The sequence below is a fragment of the Coffea eugenioides genome, unplaced genomic scaffold (genome assembly GCF_003713205.1).
Source record: "Coffea eugenioides isolate CCC68of unplaced genomic scaffold, Ceug_1.0 ScVebR1_71;HRSCAF=358, whole genome shotgun sequence".
Classification (NCBI taxonomy): Eukaryota; Viridiplantae; Streptophyta; class Magnoliopsida; order Gentianales; family Rubiaceae; genus Coffea; species Coffea eugenioides.
In genome coordinates this window covers 1-17662 of record NW_020864584.1, presented here as the reverse complement: position 1 = coordinate 17662, position 17662 = coordinate 1, and the positions used below count along the sequence as shown (strand labels likewise).

The following is a 17662-nucleotide window of genomic DNA, read 5'->3' as shown; positions in this document are numbered from 1 at the left end:
AATTTTACAATTTCGTATTGAAAAAAGGCTATGAGGTGTGAAACTTAGCCAAGATGAGGTTTGAACAATTCAACTGATCAAGATCACTAGACAAAAATGTATAATCACCTCAACTAAATCACAAGAAAAAGAATAAAGTATTTCTGATTCAAACCAAGGGATCCTATAAACAATTTCGGGATAGCTTCTGCATAAAATTCAAAATCTACAAGAGGACTCTCCAAGACTCTCCAAGCCTATGGTTTCTCCAAGTCCAAACCTCATAATTAGTCTTCTGCATTTTACTTCCTGGGATCGTATGACCAATGGACCTGACCTCCACCACAGTAGATATCTTACCAAAAATCTATATATTAACACAAAACTATATATACAAAATTTAGGTCAATTTGGATATCCCTTTGGATATGTGGACATTTCCTGGTCTGATCAAGAACATAAGTTCAACAAGGAGAACTTGACATGCAAGCAAATTTTTCCTTTCTCCAAATCCAATTTAGCTCCTGTCACCAACCAATGTCCTGGATTATCCTGAGGCCCTTTACACAATTGTGAAGTGTCTACAAACTTCAACAGCTTTTGTGTTTGCACTGGCACCGGCGGCCCTGTCGGATAAACCGCAGAATCCACCACAACGGCGGGCATTTTCTCCTTATCCAAAGTACCGGAAATCGACGTGCTTATGGCTGAGAAAATGCTCCACTTGATGGAGTTTTCCGATGGACATTGCATCCAATTTGATTGAACAACACAACAATTTGAGACCTTTGAGTATAACAGTCGAAGATGTAGCACTGTTTTTGATGATTCTTTCTTAACATGGATTTGTGCCCCGGTAACAATGAATGCTTCGTCTGTTTTGGTAGCCCATTTTGGATCATATCTCACAGGGGCTGTGCATATATGTGAAAATTTTTTCGATTGAACTGCTTCCATATATCGATCATCCGTGATTTCTTCTGTTCCTCGCCATGTTAGAGGGTCATTGATCTTGTCTTGGAATAATACTGGAGCATTTGATAAGTGTTGCAGATGTATTGCTAACCTGATAAAAGTCCAATTTTTGTTAAATAAGAATGCTAGCCAATTTTATTAATATAATTTCAAGATTGATCACCTGTCAATGCAAATAAAAATTTTTGAAAAAAAAAAAGCAAGAATAAAAATTAATGTTTATTAAGTTGTATATATAGTTTTGTTTAATATGAAAATCAATAAACTGTTGCACAAAAAAACGCATACAAAAAGATGAATTTGTGACATAATGTACAATGAATCATAACGAAAAAAACACTAAGTAATTGATAACTTGGATATAAAGAATCTAAAAACTTAAAACATTAGTAATAAGTTGTTTCTTCTAATTCACCAGGAAAAAATATAACCATTATTATTATTATTTGTCAGAAACCACATTTGAGAAGCCAGAAGCCAAGAATACTTGGTGTTTGATGTTGGCAGGGAATTTGATCCCTCAACCAGCATCGCAAGAGGGACTTAAAGGTCCTCCTGGTTTAGGAAAAACAGATAACCATTAAAAAAAATGATTGAAGTCTGCATGCTTTATCCATCTATTATTTTAGTGAAGTTCTAAAATTAAAATTGACCACAGTTTGGTTTTTTTTTTCAAAAAACTAAATACAACCTCTTTGTCTAGGCTAACAAATACAACTTCATTCATTAGTGCATATATTCACCAATATTGAGATTGTCAAGCAATACCTGTTGCATTTCATACCCTCCAGGTACAACCGCATTCCCGTTACCGGTCTCTTTCCAACTATAACCTACAGCAAAATTGTCCCATTAATTCATATACAAATTATAATCACCAATGAATCTATTTAGTATACGGTTATTCCTTTGATAACAAGAACATGAGTTATATATTATAATATAGATTAACTTTTTATATACTGGCAACATAATAATTTTTTTATAGTAACAGTTTCAGATATATGCCATAAGTGCATGATTTGAATTTTAAATTTGAATTCATATTATATGTCATGATCTAAATCTGCTATTACAAATAAAATTATGCACTGACAATGTATAAAAAGGTTATCTTTATAATATTTATATTTACTAAAAGGAGAAAAAGATAAAAATAATTACCTTAGAGGTGTTGACATAGAGCTTAGGGCCCATGAAGTTGAAATGCAGAGTGGGGTTTTGTCGAGCCTTGTTTCTTGTTGGCCCAAGAGGAAGATCATTGTGAACTGGAGCCCACATTTTGTGGGCTTGGAAGTCCAGAAAGTACTGCAAATCATTAATTGGTGGTTTATCTGCAGATCATGCATATACAACACCAGTTATTCACTAATGACTTCAAGCCCAATGGAGTGGAAGCTTTTATACTTTTATTTGTATTCTTCTCCTCTTCTTCTTTTTTCTATGTGGAAAAAGATCCATTTTCAATTTCATTTTGTCGTTGAATATATAATTATAACACAACCCATGATTTATGCAGTTTTCTCAATTACAACACAAAATTATCTATTATAAATTACTAATTCATTTTTTTATGAATTACTAATTCATGCATGTCAAAGAATTAAATTAAAAGTATGCAAAAGCTAACATATACATGTAATAAAATTAACTTACAACGAAGATAGAGGTTGATGGCATGTGACAAGAAGCCCTTGCCAGGCACACCTTTGAGCAGAGAGGTGATGGGAATGAAATTGAAATGGATTGCATCTGGCATTGATGGAACTGTTAGAATCCACTCACAATGAGTACTAGTAGAAGTATCACCACCCCTTTTTGAGCATATAACTGTTATTCCCTGCAGAATATATTCATATCACAGGTTGGAAACATAATTTAATCAAATAGTGTATTCATTTCTTAGGGTCTGTTTGATAATATAAAAAAGTGCTGAATCTGAATTTTTTCAGACATTCAGATGTTTTGAGTGTTTGATAAATGAAATCTATTTGTTGAACTTGTTAAACAGTGCTGAACCTATGTGTATTTTTTTCAGCACAAGAATCCTAACTGAATGCTTAATTCTGATAAGAATCAATAGAATTTATTTCAGCTACCTTATCTTATCTACCAAATCTACCCTTGTTTATTAATTATGTTCAAAATTTTTATCTAATTAAACAACATAATATTCTCTATCTAACAATTTTTAATTTCTCTTTTCTCCCTTTTTAATGACTTTTATATCTTCTCCATGCTCCTCATATAATATATTTCATATTTTATGTTAATTTGATTTAAAAATAAATATTGTCATTTTCATACCTAACAATTTTAAACTAATTAAATCATAGATTCTATTTCTTTTTTGAATGAAAGGATATAAGGGCAAAATTGTCAAATTAAATTTATTAAGCATTTAGCTATAAATATTTATCAAATAGTATAAATAGGTTTAGAATTAAAATTCAGACATTCATATATATTTTTTCAGTGCTTAAAATTCAGCAAATTAATTGTTTCAGTATTCAGATTTCAGAATTCAAACTTCAGAATTCAGATTCAGTTTTATCAAACGGAACCTTAGTCTTTTGATCTTTAACAGCCAAATGAGAACACTGCTGTTTGTGTGTTTTTTCTTTTGTAAAATACCCTGAATTTGATTTTCTTTAATAGTAATAGTTTAAAAGTTCCTAAGATATTAGAAAACTACAATTTTGGGCTCTTAGCTTTTCAGTTTTCTAAGTTAATGTGTCACATTTCCTTCGATTGTTAATTGAGTCTTTCAATCGTCTCTAATGCACTGAATTATTCAGTAATGAGGTATATGAGATGGAGGGACCAACTAATTTACTAACTTTTGAGAAACTAAATTTCTCTAAATTTAAAGGGACCAGACTAAAGATAACCTCAGATTTCAGAACTAAAGCTCCAAAGGTTCATTTTTGTTCTTAATATACTAAAACTTTCCTTAGTGTGTCGCATTTTTTCAATCATTCTTTTTTTTTAATCCTCTCATCTTTCTTATTCCTAACTGTCAGGTTCGGATCATGAATCTGACCGTGAAAAAGAATCTAAGAGTTTTCTCCTGTTACACTCATATTTCGGACCATGCTCATCAGACTCTAATAATTTTTTGTTCCAAGACCAGTCAGACAATTCAATGTTATATAACCTTGAGAAACCACCACATTAGCTGCCTTATGGAGTCTTGAAGAATTCAAATACCTGATTGTTCATTTAAGATCTTGAGAATTCACTTCTTTCTAGCAAAATTGTGAGTGATCCTTGAAGAAAATAGTCATGGGAATAGAGTGCAATTTTGGAAAAAAAATTATAAATTGCTTCCCAGACCTGAAGTTTCTAGGAATACTAACTAAATTTACCATTTAAGCATTAAGATTCACCAAAGGTCAAATATTCACATGGTAACATGAATTCTTGGACCAAGTGTACCCCATTCCCGATAAAAGATCACAACCACCGAGTTGACCAATCAGTGGAAGAGTTGACATGGCACAATTATTAGGGACATAAAAATGGTATACTGTTTAGATTATTTTTTCTTTATTCTTGATGCCTAAATATTTTGGCATCAAACATTAGATTACTCGATCATTAATTTCAACAACAGCAACCCAATATGTAGATATGAATGAACAAGAAATATCACTGAATGATGAACCGAACCTACATCTTTCGTTGTGATTGATGAGAAGCTGTTGAAGGGGTTAGGATGTGGATCGAACACATTGAAAGCCTGAGGTGCCTGTATTCAGAGTACCATGTTAAATTAATAGATGATTATTAGTGAAAACTAGACAAATTACAAGATTTTCACCATGAAAACTAGACATCTTATTTTTTTCCCCTCCTTTTTTAAAGAAGATCAATCATGATTAAGTAAAACGTCTTACCATCTGAACTACACTTCATTGTTATGAAAACCAGATATCTATCGAATATTACTTCCAAATATAAAAGCTATGCAAGAGTGCTGTTTGATCAAAAACATTAAGAAAAAAAAAAAACTGTCTTCATGTTTTTATAAGAGGGTAATACGGAGTTACCTAGCTTGATGGTAAGGTAATTTTTGTTTTTAACCAAGAAAAATATCAAGATGGAGGAAGTGAGAAATTAGTTTTTGAGCAAATTTAAGAAACCTTTTGTTTTTGTTCTCTGGTTTTCAATTGATGAGGAGAGAAGCTGCATGCCCCAGTGAACAGCTGATCTCCAAGAACATCCAAGTGGCTCTTGAGTTGAGATGGTTCCAAATTAGAAGATTTGTCTTGTCTTACTAGCACCACGTCTTGCCCACCTATGCTTAGTCCCACAATAATGTGGGTACCATATTTCTCAATAAATCTGTCAAACATCAACAATTAATCATTATAATTACTTATAAACTGTCATCAATATCTCAATTAAGTGTCATAACCTTCCATTGTTGTACAATATCGTCAATGATTTTATTCACTTTTTTTTAAAAATAAAAAAAGAAAAAGTAGAGGTTTTAATCACTTTTAGACACGATAAAAATAGCATCTACCAGCCAAATGCAAGTCATTTCTCCTGGCCAAATTTAGTTGTCCTTTTTTTTCCTCTTGGATTTGGACGTTGGAGGGGAAAATAGTCATAATTGATATTATCATGTTAGACAAAATGTTGACCAAATTCATAACGATGTTTAGAGGATGTTTTGTGATTTGCAGCTATTTTCATTGATCGACGTACCTTTTTTTTAATTAATTTTCTGTAGCAAATATTTAATTCTTTATCCCAAATCTTTTACCAAATTTCAACCAAGGAAGCAAATTTCAAAGTTGTTGAATTTTTACCAAATCTAACTCTTGACCATTGCAGAAGCTATCTTCAGGTCATTGTTAGCAAATACAAGAAGAGGCAGAATAATCGCCTCATTCATTAATTTCTTGTAAACGAGATGAACTGATTAAAGGTCTCTCCCCTGTGGAAAATTATAGCCACCAGATTTTTAGCATGTGTACCAAAAGCCCTGGCTGGCTGCTATCCAGCCTATCATGTTGAGAAAGCAACTTGTGGTATTCGCCGTCGATTTTGCTGACTTTATGGGTGGATTCTACGTGGAATATTCTTGATCTCCCCAGAAAAAAAGGAAGAGGAATTTTGTAATAGATGTTGATGACTTAATTGGAAGGACTATATACCCAATTATAAATTGAAAAAGTATACATTAATTGTGTGCATATATGTTAGTTGTGGTGCAACAAAGGCACGTATATTTTATTTGTGTAAAAGTTTTTTTTTTTCAACAACCGAAATTACTGGAAAAGTTTATTGACTTGGTCAAGTTTAGCTATTTGCATGAATACCTGCAATTTTAGGTCAACTTCTTTTTGAGTGTGGATGAGGTAAAGGTATGGTGTCAGACACCTACCAAACCATGCCAAATATTGCCCATTTAACTGCCAATTAACTTATGACAAAAAAAAAAACTGCCAATTAACTACACAGTACTATCAATTTTCTTGTGCCCATTCTTCCATTGGTAAACTAATAAATGCCCTTTTGCTCCATTTTGGTGGATGAGAGAGCCAAAATATTAAATTCATTATCTAAAGTTGATATTGATATTTGTGCACCTTTCAAAGTGGTACATATACATTTATATTTGACAAGAAGTTTGGAAGAGAAACTTTTATCCTACACTAAAATTGTACTTATTGACAAAAAAAAAAAAAAGCTAAACTTGTACTGCCCTCTTATTGATAAGTTACTTGTTTAGTCCGATCAAAATAATTTACACCCCTCTCCACCAAAATGGCCCTTTTTCTTCTTCTTTTTTTTTTTTTTTCTTTTTTGCTTGCTTTTCTTGTTATTGCAGGGATTGGATGGGGTATGCTATGTTAACTAGATAGCAAGCAGTTTGCAGAAAATAATGCATAAAAATTTAAGGATAATGCCAGATTTTTAAGATTTCATAGTTATGCTTCATGTTCAAGAACCACAAAAACATGAAAAAACAGGCTAGCGTGTAACACTGATGCAGAAGTGTAAGGATTATTACCTTGCAAGAGCAGCTGGATCCCAGGTGGAAGGAACAGCATTCCGGACTTCGTCAGCAAGAACAAGAGGATACCGATCAATGTGGACATTGAAGAGTATAATGAAATAGCCATCAAGGCCTAAACACTTTGTATTTGCTGCATCTGTTGCCCATGAGCCACTCTGGAATCCAAACATTGAGTTGAACATCCCTGATGGTACTTTTCCAGGAACTGAGGATTTCTGGTTGAAAAACTCTGACATCTGCAACAATTTTGTTGAAACCAGGAATTCTAGTAAAACCAAAAATTTTAATACTCTGGTCCGAACATGCTTATCTTCAGAGTTCTGACAAAATCTGATGAAATCAATAACAAGAAGAAGAAGAATTACCTGGCTAAAATCAAGAATATCGGATTGATATCGAGTTCGATCACCTTTATCACACTTGATATCAATTGAGACATCTCTGAAGGCTCCAAATCCCGGTACAAGAAGTTCTGTCGTCTCCCTTTCATTAAGCCAAACCAGCCTTTCTTTTCCCTTGCAATATTTCAGTCGAAAATCAGATGTTATATCGAATCCTTTGCCCAAACTGTTAAGAGCCCTTTCCACAATTCCTTCTGTCATTTCTCGTTCTGCCCTTTTGTTTTCTATATGGAAATCAAGTTCTTGATGCTTCCAAGCATTAATTGATGAGGAGAGGGAGCAAGAGAGAGAGAGAGAGAGAGAGAGAGGGAGAGAAAAAAATAATGTTCAAGTTTAGAAAATATTTTAAGCTGCTGAGGAATAGAAGAAAGCCGTTGAATTTGAGAATGTTGATGAGTTAATATATATATAGTTTCCTTATATTATTATTCAGCACAAAGTAGGCTGGAAAATGTAAAGAGTTGAATAAAAGACAAGACTTGGTAAGAGAAAGATACCAGTAGGAAATTAGGAAATTTCATTCCCTTTGTTGTTTTCTTGTATACATGGCTGGCCCAGCAACAAACTTTGACTGCTCGGTCTAGATGTGTATAGTGTGTAAGATTCTATTAGCATTCTTGGCTTCACACAGATATCAAAAGGGCAAGAGACGGTTGAAACAGCGAAAGGGATGACTGGTTAACTTGCATAGATCTTTTTTAGTTTGAGATTTCATGCATCTGCATAGCAATGTGAACGTGAATTTGAAGGATTACCGTGTATTCCCCAACTTTTAGCCAGAATTATATGCATATGTTTTTCCGTATAAAGTTTGGAGTCTTACTTGAACTAAAAGAAGAAGAATTATATACATGTGAAATTAATCAAACTCATGTATGTTCATACAAATTAGTGAATACGTGTTACACATGATGGCTCCATTAAAATGGATGAAATTATTGTAATCTAAGACTCGGTCTCTCAAGTTTAACTTTTGTTTTTCTACTTGGTCGAGTATTTAAAGAATAGTTTTAACATATGGATCAATTCAATACGTCTTAATTTGAGTGAGACAATACATATATAACCTACACATTTAAACAAGAAAATACAGAGGTTTGCACATGCACTAGAGTACATTTTTCCTGGTCTGTTTTAATTTCCTGAAACAAATGGAGCTGGACTTTGACCTAAAAAGCTCGGGTCTAAGGCTGAGGTCCAGTCTAAAAAAGAAAGTGAAATCTCAAAGCTTGCTGGTTTTTAAATGCTGCGAAGAATATGTCAATATTGTTCAGTTATGCCAATTGATTAAACAGGGGTAAAGATTATTATTTGCTTGATACATATGAACCGGATCCAGAAAAGGAGTATAGGGATTTTGAAAATTTGACTAACAAAAATACTTACTAAGTTCGTTCCTTTCTTGATTACACAATTTGAAAAGTTCGCAAACATACATGGAAAAATGTGGTTTGAAAAGCCAAATTTCGTTAGAATTTTGAGAATGAGGTATTCAATTTGATTAGCATTACTTAGCATTATTTAAAGGGAGAAAAGGACAATATGGCCAAAGAATATTAAGCGAAAGAAAACAGAAACTGTACGATCCCAAAATGTTGCACAAATTGCAGTCCTACAATAATAAGATGATGTCAGTTCTCCTTTTAAGTTTAAAGATTGGTACAATAATCACTTTTTCATCTTCGTTGCGTCCCTTAATTACCACTGAGTTACAAGCTAAAATAAGACACTTCAATCTCTAAATTATACAATTTATCTTACTTAAGTAAAATTATTGACAGAAGTAAGGCAGGTTTTATATTTTAAGTGAGATAAATGTGATACTTTTAAGAATAAAGTAGGACAGGTTTAATAATTTAGAAACTAAAATGCGTTAGGTTTTGTATTTTAGGTACTAAAATGTTATAAATTTTATACTTTACGTACTAAAGTGTTTCATTTTACAGTTTAGAAATCAAAGTGAGTATAATTAAGGGTGCAAAGTAGAATTAGCCCTTCATCCACTCATCCAACTAGGCCTGCAAATCGGAAAACATTCCCTTTCTATCAAGAGCTTTGCTTGCACGGAACTAATGACGAAGCGGATTATTAGTTTATGTCAAATTATTAGGCATTGTTGTTATAGACTCAAGATACCTTGTCTTTTGGGAAAATGCCGCAGGAGAAGCATTAATAATAGACCTCAAGATTAAAGGGAAACAAAGGGTTGTTGTAGGCTAGTTTAAATTAATCCATAACATTCTCCATGGATGGAAAATTTAAGATTTTCTTCAGCACCTGGTCCAATTGGCCTTCCTGAGGATGATCTTGTTGTCCTAAATGCTTGTAACTTGCAAAATTAGGTGGTCCGTTCATTCAAATAATCAAACTTTTAACTTTTATTGATGGACACTAGTGTTTAGCTTCGTTATAGAAAGTTTCAGTCAATACATGTCATTTTTAATTGGGTATTTACTTCGCATTCAAAATAAAAATATAGAGCTAATACGGGAATATCTGAATCTACACTTTTAAACAACGATTTGATTAATGAGCGATTAATGGATACTCATTTAAAAAAAAAACACATCATGTGTTAGTTTTTTTTTTTTTTTTTTTTTTTTTTTTGAAAAAAGGTGCAGTATATTTGGGAAAGTATCTTAATTCTGAAGGTGTAATAGCTGTGATTGTATATATTCACATAGTAATTTAAGTGTATATTTTTCCATTTTGTTTGAACTCAAAATTCTCCCTTTTATGTGTGAACTCAATATGGTATTACATAGTGAGTGGCGAGAAATAAATGCAATGTTTGAAAATAAAACATAAGTCATTTCCCATTTGCTTTGAAAATAAAACATAAGTCTGCTGCGAAATGATATACTCCATGAATATAACAATGATATATATTCTACCTTCTGACTAAAAACACAAATAGAGCTAAATGACGGGCTCATTAAACTTCTAATAAAATCAATTTATGATTGACATTTGACGAAAAACAACTGGCGCCATAAGATTCAAGAAGCAGATTAATCCGTCACTATTTTGAAGTTCTTTTTTCTTTTTCTTTTTGTATTCATTCTCATGCACTTTAAAAATACAACATCATAGTGTAGTAGTACAATAATTTCAAACAAGTAATCTTTCCTATTCATTTGGATTACCAAAAAGTAAGTCATGGTCTTCCCCAAAACAAAAACAAAAAAGTCATGGTCTTGCTAGTTAATTAAAGGGGTTTAAACATGACTGTTAATTTGTACAGATATAGAGTAATTGCTCAAGTCAATGGGGACTTGCAAGACTGAATCATTCAAATCGCCCAATGAGGTGGAAACTGCACGTATCTTCTCCAGCCGACACATCGTTTCAAATTTGAGAAATTACTTCTCCTTATTTATTTGTCTAAATTATATTTTCAACACAAATTTCCAATGATATAGTCTAAAGCTATGACATATATAGGTTTCTTACACGACACGTACCAATCTTATGTTGAATTTCAATTATGAATAATACTAGTTTATATTAAGTCGTTGTAGAATAGTCGTAAAATATTACCTCATAGTTTAAATGAAATAGTACAAATTTGACATTCTTGAATTTTAGCGTATTGTCTCAATATACACCACAATGATAGTATCGTGAAAGTGTTGAAATTTCTGATTTAGAATATTATCGTATTTGCATGGCCTTACCAAAATATGATTATTGCTTTCTCCATCTAGATTTTATTCAGTTCAACTAAATAATTTTGAGATCATATAACCTATAACTAGTGCTTCTTTTCTTTTTTTATTTTTTTTATTATTTTTTTGATAGTGAAGAAGTCTGGGGGTTAGGAGACATGTATACGGGGCAGATGTTAAAAAAAAAAAATGCAAGAAGACACAATTTAGTTCAATTGAAGCACGTAGAGAAAAACTTTTGAACGTTTTAGTTTCTTTGATTTGAATTATATTGTTGTTGGTATATGTATCAAAAAGATTGAAAACTAACAAATTAGTAGACGTTGTTAAAAATTTTAAGGTGACTCAAAATTTGGTATTCGTGTTTTACTGAAAAGAAAGAAAGGATAATTAAAGACATAGCTTTTTTTCTTTCTTTCTTTTTTGGGTAGCTAAAACGTAGGTAGTATATTATCACAAAGCAGTAATTAGGAAACAAATTTGGAACATGGGAGGAGTTACTATAAGATAAGTAATCCAGGGATAAACAGACAACAAAACTTTCAGAATCTAAGTAGTAAGAAAGCTTTCCATGATCTCAAAGAACCCATTGCAACCCTGATCAGAGCTCTAGCATCATTATGCATGTCAAATTGCAAGAAAATGAAAGGTAAGATTTATTACATGCCAAAAAAATGTCTCAAATTCTAATCATTCATCACTAATTTTTCCCCTTAAATAATACTCCAATAGAAAGCTGTTGTACACTAGGGGGCAAAAATTAACACATGTGAAGTTGTTGTTTCTACACGCTAACAAAACCAAAATCCTAAGTATTTTTCAACGCAAGGGCTCAATTGCATCCATACACACAAGGAAAATACAAGCTGTAATAGGATGAAGTCGTTGCTGTTTTCTTTTGTATTTTAAAGATTTCTCAATTGCTTCTTTATCCACACAAAGAAGGACGCGGATCGAATGGACTTGGACATTGAGTGATGTATTCACATTAAGCTCCTAGAGTGAAGGTGACAGGAAGAAGAATGTACCAAAAAGAAAGAATGTGGAAGAAACAAAGAAGTGTGAAAGCAAGAATTCAAGAAGAGAGTCAATCCAAAAACTCTTCAGTATTACTCGGTGGTAAACTATTACACTTGATATATGCCAGAATTATTGCAGCTTGGAGTCTTCAATTTTGTTGCGTGTTGGAAATGGGATAGAGACATATTGATAAGGACAGTGGTGGTGCTTTCAAGGCCTAGGTGGAACTTAAGGAATTTGGTCACTATTGATAGGAAAAATCAATATGGCTTCCCTCAGGCATCAACCAGCATGACTAGTCAGATCAGATACAAGAATATATGGGTTCTATTGCAATTTGTTATACTTTTAACTTATATAATAAGTTCAGTTTAATTTTATATTAGTGTTTGTCCCATTATTTTTTAGTAAGTTATAATCTATGAATATTAATCCAACGTACTTGTAATCTTTTTTGAATAAAATGAACTAGTATTGCCTGTGAAATTTATTTTAAAAAGTTATTTTATATGAATTACTTTTATATTAAAAAAAAAGATTTTGATCTTTCAAATATTTTTTCTATGGGATCATAGTTAACAACTGCTACAATGCTTATGGATAATTGTATTCCCATATAATTGGGTGGCTAAATATAAACTTAATTTTGAAAAAAAATTAGTTTCACTGATGATGTTATTTTTATTGAATGTTATTGTGAGAGAAAAAAGCAAAATGAATAGGAGAAAAATGGGGAAGTGTGGCGTTTTTGACATTCTATAAAGTGACATGAAATTTTAACACCAAAAGTTGCTCATAATTTATATATATACTAGTGTTAAGGATACACTTAATGTTTGTGCACTCTAGAAATAATAAAAATGAATTAAGTTTATATAAGTTTTGTTTTTTACACAAATAAAATTTATATAATTTTTTAGGTTATAGTAATTTGGTAGTTATAATACGTAGGTGATTTTTTTTTTTTTTTTTTACTCCCACCCCTCCCCACACTTCCTACCCCCAACTATAGGCATAGAATTCGAGCCCTAAACTTAATAGTGAAGAAAATTCTAACAGCCCTCTCATGACCAAAAGGGTTGACCCCGTGGTTACTTAACGTTGTTATGAGTGATTATGTTAGCAAAAGCAATGATTTGGTAGACCTAGTTTATGGCCTCATCCACAGATCTAGTGGTTCGTGTCAAAATTTGGGCCACTGGGCATAGTAGACCAGGTCTAATCAATTTTTTGCCAAATATGAATAGCTGAGTTACAGTAAAAATAAGTTTTTTTTTTTTTTGTACATGAAGTCTATATAGTTGAAGGTATTTACTTAAAGTGTAGTATTTTATTTTGTTTACTAAGATAATCATTATCAGAATTTATTTTGCATATTTTTTTGTTTAATCAGCTTATTTTCTAATGTTTGGGTAATTATACTAATTGTAGTCATTATAGTTTAATTTTCTGGGAAAAAAAAATAATCATTCTAGTGAACCAATACTATAACTAACTGCTGCTCCAAAAATAAAAATAAAAAAAATTAACCTGCTAGTGTACTTAACCTGTCATGAAACAAATTTTCAAACGTGTAAAACCAGTCAAAACAATCATTTATGCCCTTACAATAGCAAGAACAGTCATAGTTGACTCTTATTTATGCTGGTCATATTTATTTAATCATCTTCATATTCAAATCATTTCTCTTTATTTAAACAAAAATTTCACATCTGCTGTGTTAAAAAAACTTTCAAACTTTGGTCCTGTTTTTAATTGTTAAATTTGCAATATCATTCAAATTAGAGCTCTTCACAAGTCAATTAAATCAATATGCCATTTTAATCCGTAACTGTTGCATCACGGGAGGACTAATTCGAGTGACTAGATCACATCTCAAAAGAAAAAGGACAAAGCCAGCTCGGCTCGACCAAAATTTTCTGGTGCTCTAAGGAAGCCTTTGGCATAGGCTAAAGGCAAACCCGATAGTGTCACCGAGAGCAAGTCAATAGGCCCATTAGTACAAAATAATATCTAACCTTTGACTAGTCACGAGTCGAAGAAGTCTTGATTTAGAAATTAAAATTGACATTTCAAAATTTAAAATTTTTGGGTTATAATTTCTCGGTCCTCTCTCTGCTTCTTAAATCGCATTCCTTTTTCGCTAAATTTTCTTTTAAAAGTAATACTCATGCGCGAAGGCATACACGTGTATATACATCGTGATTAATATTTCCTTACGGGGCCCGACTAATCCCCTGCGGCCCGGGTCCGGCGCCCCAACCCGACCCAAGCACGATAAGTGCGCGGAGGAATCCAGCAGAGCAGAAACTCGTTTTTGGGACCAAGTGGTCACCAGTGGGAGGTGCTACCGCTGGACCATTCACGCGGAGGCATTCTCAAATTATATATTGATAGACAATTTGTAAGATTCATTATGAATAGCAAAAAACTGTTTTGTTACAGATCCCGAACTTAGAATAGAGTAACGATTACAATTAACATCATTCTAAACCCTTTTTTTCCCTTTAATCAGTAAAGGATAGAAAAAAATTTTATTCGATATGGCAGTGGCTCAACATGTTGTGAGTTCAAAGAAATTAGCTTATTTTAACTTCTGAAAGACAAATGCTGAAATTTGTAAACACAGACAATAATAGTTATGAGTCCGTGAACTCCTGATGTTATGGTGATGTAACTGATGTTCCCGTAGCTTGTGGTTATACTTTGATTTCATTGTAAAGCATTCCAAATATGATTCGTTTACGAATTGCCCAACAATTAAAAAGTGGAAAAGGTCAAAATTGAATTCTTCAACACTAGGGGTATGTTTTCAAGTGCATTTAATTTCATTATTGGCTACCAAAAAGTTCAACTGTCTTTTTAATTTTTTGGAAGAATGAGCGAACATGGTCTTAGACAATGATGGATAAAGAATCATTACAAGTTTGAAAGACTAACTAAATTACTCAATATTTGAATCAAGTTCGATTTGATAAGAATTTGTTTGACTTTGATTCATTTTTTGTTCCCTAAACATTTGAGTTCGATTTGGGTGGTACGAGAGAAGGAAGTATAATTGAGAGATCCTAGATTTAAGATCTTTCAGTTACACAAAAAAGATTATATATATATATATATATATATATATTTATAGACACACACACACATACAGACAAATTCAAGTTGCTCGAGCTCAATTCAATAAATATTTATTTGAAATCAACTCAAATCTTAAACTCATTAAAATAAACAAATAAATTTGAACACTATCGTTTATGCCCTAGCAGTTATAACCCTTGTGTAAGCATTAGATTTGTCAAATTAAAGGATTCTATAACTGGGCTAAACAGGATGGACGCTGGTAGTTTAGCCCAATTCTACTGGGATTGACATTTAGGTGAGACTGAGCCGAAGGAGAAAATGCTTCCGGTTTTCTGATTTTACTCAGCTTGAAGTGTGATGAAGCTGGGCCCAGTCCATTATATAACAGCAATTTTAGCAGTTAATTATTGGGAAAATCTCTTAAACATCACTCATATTTTACAAAATAATGGTTTTCATCCCTTACTTTTAAAAGTGTAATATTACATTCCTTACAAATTTACATTGATCAAATTCGGTTCCTACCTAGATTTCCGACTAGTTTTTAGTCAGAATCCATCACGTGCCTTGCACGTGATTATTTTTTAGGGGCAAAATTATCAAATCAAATTTTACATGATTCAATCCATAGTCCTTCACATTTCACAAAATGAATTTTTTCATCCCTCACATTTCATAAAATAAATTTGTTATCCCTCATTGACCATGTGTATGAATAATTTTTTTAATCCACGTATGTATATATTTGATTTCATTTGAATAATACGAATAGTATGTAATATATTTCTATTTGATTTTACCTAAATAGATTAATTGTAATTGTACACATGCTATTTAATAGATATATACATGGGTTTAAAACTAATAATTTTATTTTAAACCCATGTATATATCTATTTGATTTCACCATGTGAATTTGTTCAAAATTTGTGGGCTTTTCTCTTTTAGTAATAATTCATTTATTGAGTTGTCTACTAAGGGTATTTAATTAATGGGTTCTAACTCGAATTATATAGTCATGCTATCGAATTGCGGTTTAAATCTGAAGTTTCTACTCGCAACCTTTGAAGACCAACAATTGAATTATTTGCCTTGTGATTGTCCTAAAATTTGAAAGTGCCAATTACTTACTTCTTTTTGTCATACTTTTCCTTTGATTTTTTTGTCCAAATCTAATTTGATATAAACACTCGACAATGTTCAAATTATTTGATTTCATCTAAATAGACTAAGTAGTTGTACATATGCTATTCGTATTATTCAAGTGAAATTAAATAGATACATACATGGATTTAGAAAAAACTATTCATATACATGATTAATGAGGGATAAAAAAATTCATTTTGTAAAATGTGAATGATGAAAAAATTCATTTTGTGAAATGTGAGGGACAAAAAAATTCATTTTGTAAAATATGAGGGACTTTGGATAGAATTATGTAAAATTAATTGGACAAATTTGCCCTTAAAAAATAATCACGTGCAAGGCACGTGATGGATTCCGACAAAAAACTAGTCGGAAACCTAGGTAGGGACCAAATTTGATTAAAATGAATTTGTAAGGGACGTAAACACTTTTAAAAATGAGGGACAAGAAAAGTCATTTTACAAAATGTGAGGAACGTTTTGAACTGTGAGGACTTGCAAATTCCTTATATTTTTCTTTAAAAAATTCCCTTTTATTTGGAAATTATTCTTTTATACTAGCCCTACTACCCAATCACTCCACAATAAGTGCAAATGAATATAGAAGTAAGGGTTTTCTCTTTTCGTTTTCAAATTAGCGCGAATTAGGGTTTTCACGTTTTTTTCGTAGTGTGATTATTTGGTACGGAGTGAGGATCAAATTTGGTAGGTAAGAGTGACTTTTGGATGAGAAAATATTATATGATTAGAAGTGATAATAATAAGTTAGTGATTATAAGATAAAAACCCTAGTATATGCGATTTAAGGAAAATCGGCTCGGACCGACGGATATCGATCACTACCGATTGAACCCACCACTTGACCACCACATACCCTTGATATTTTTGCAAAATATCTCCCTCATCCTCAGCCACATAACCGAAATATGTGGCCAAAATGCAAGGAAAAGAAAACAAAATTTTAGTTGGTTTTGGTGATGACAAGTGTCAACCACCTATGGTTCCTTGACCAACCTTTTGTCTTGTCTTCTTATATTCCATTTGAGCTCATTCTTCCTCATTTTTTTTCTGGTCAGTCGAGAGCAAGGAGAGGGAGGAGAGTGAAGAGAGTTTTCAATCTTTAACATTGAATCCAGCCTTTTTAGTGCAAACAAGAAAAGCTAAACCGATCAATCACTAGTTTGGAAGCTTGGAAAGCTTAAGGAACAAAAAATTTCAAGGAAAGGTGGAGGATCATTCTTGCAAGCTCTTATTTTGAGGTATAATGGCTGATTAACCTTTCTTTCTCCATTAATCATGATTAAGTTGGGTATTAATATTAGTATTGTACTTGTGATGCTTGTTCCAAGTGATTTT

General features: G+C 32.2%; 1 protein-coding gene across 1 annotated transcript; it reads right to left on the bottom strand.

The window, feature by feature from the left end:
- Positions 1–80: 80 nt before the first annotated feature.
- Positions 81–7730, bottom strand: LOC113758792 (MACPF domain-containing protein At1g14780-like). Its single transcript, XM_027301514.1, has 8 exons — positions 7354–7730; positions 6983–7224; positions 5100–5301; positions 4631–4705; positions 2611–2794; positions 2119–2288; positions 1723–1787; positions 81–1045 (listed from the first exon to the last, which is right to left on the bottom strand). Exons 1-8 carry the CDS (start codon positions 7588–7590, stop codon positions 430–432), a joined length of 1791 nt encoding a protein of 596 aa, XP_027157315.1. The 5' UTR covers positions 7591–7730; the 3' UTR covers positions 81–429.
- Positions 7731–17662: the final 9932 nt, after the last annotated feature.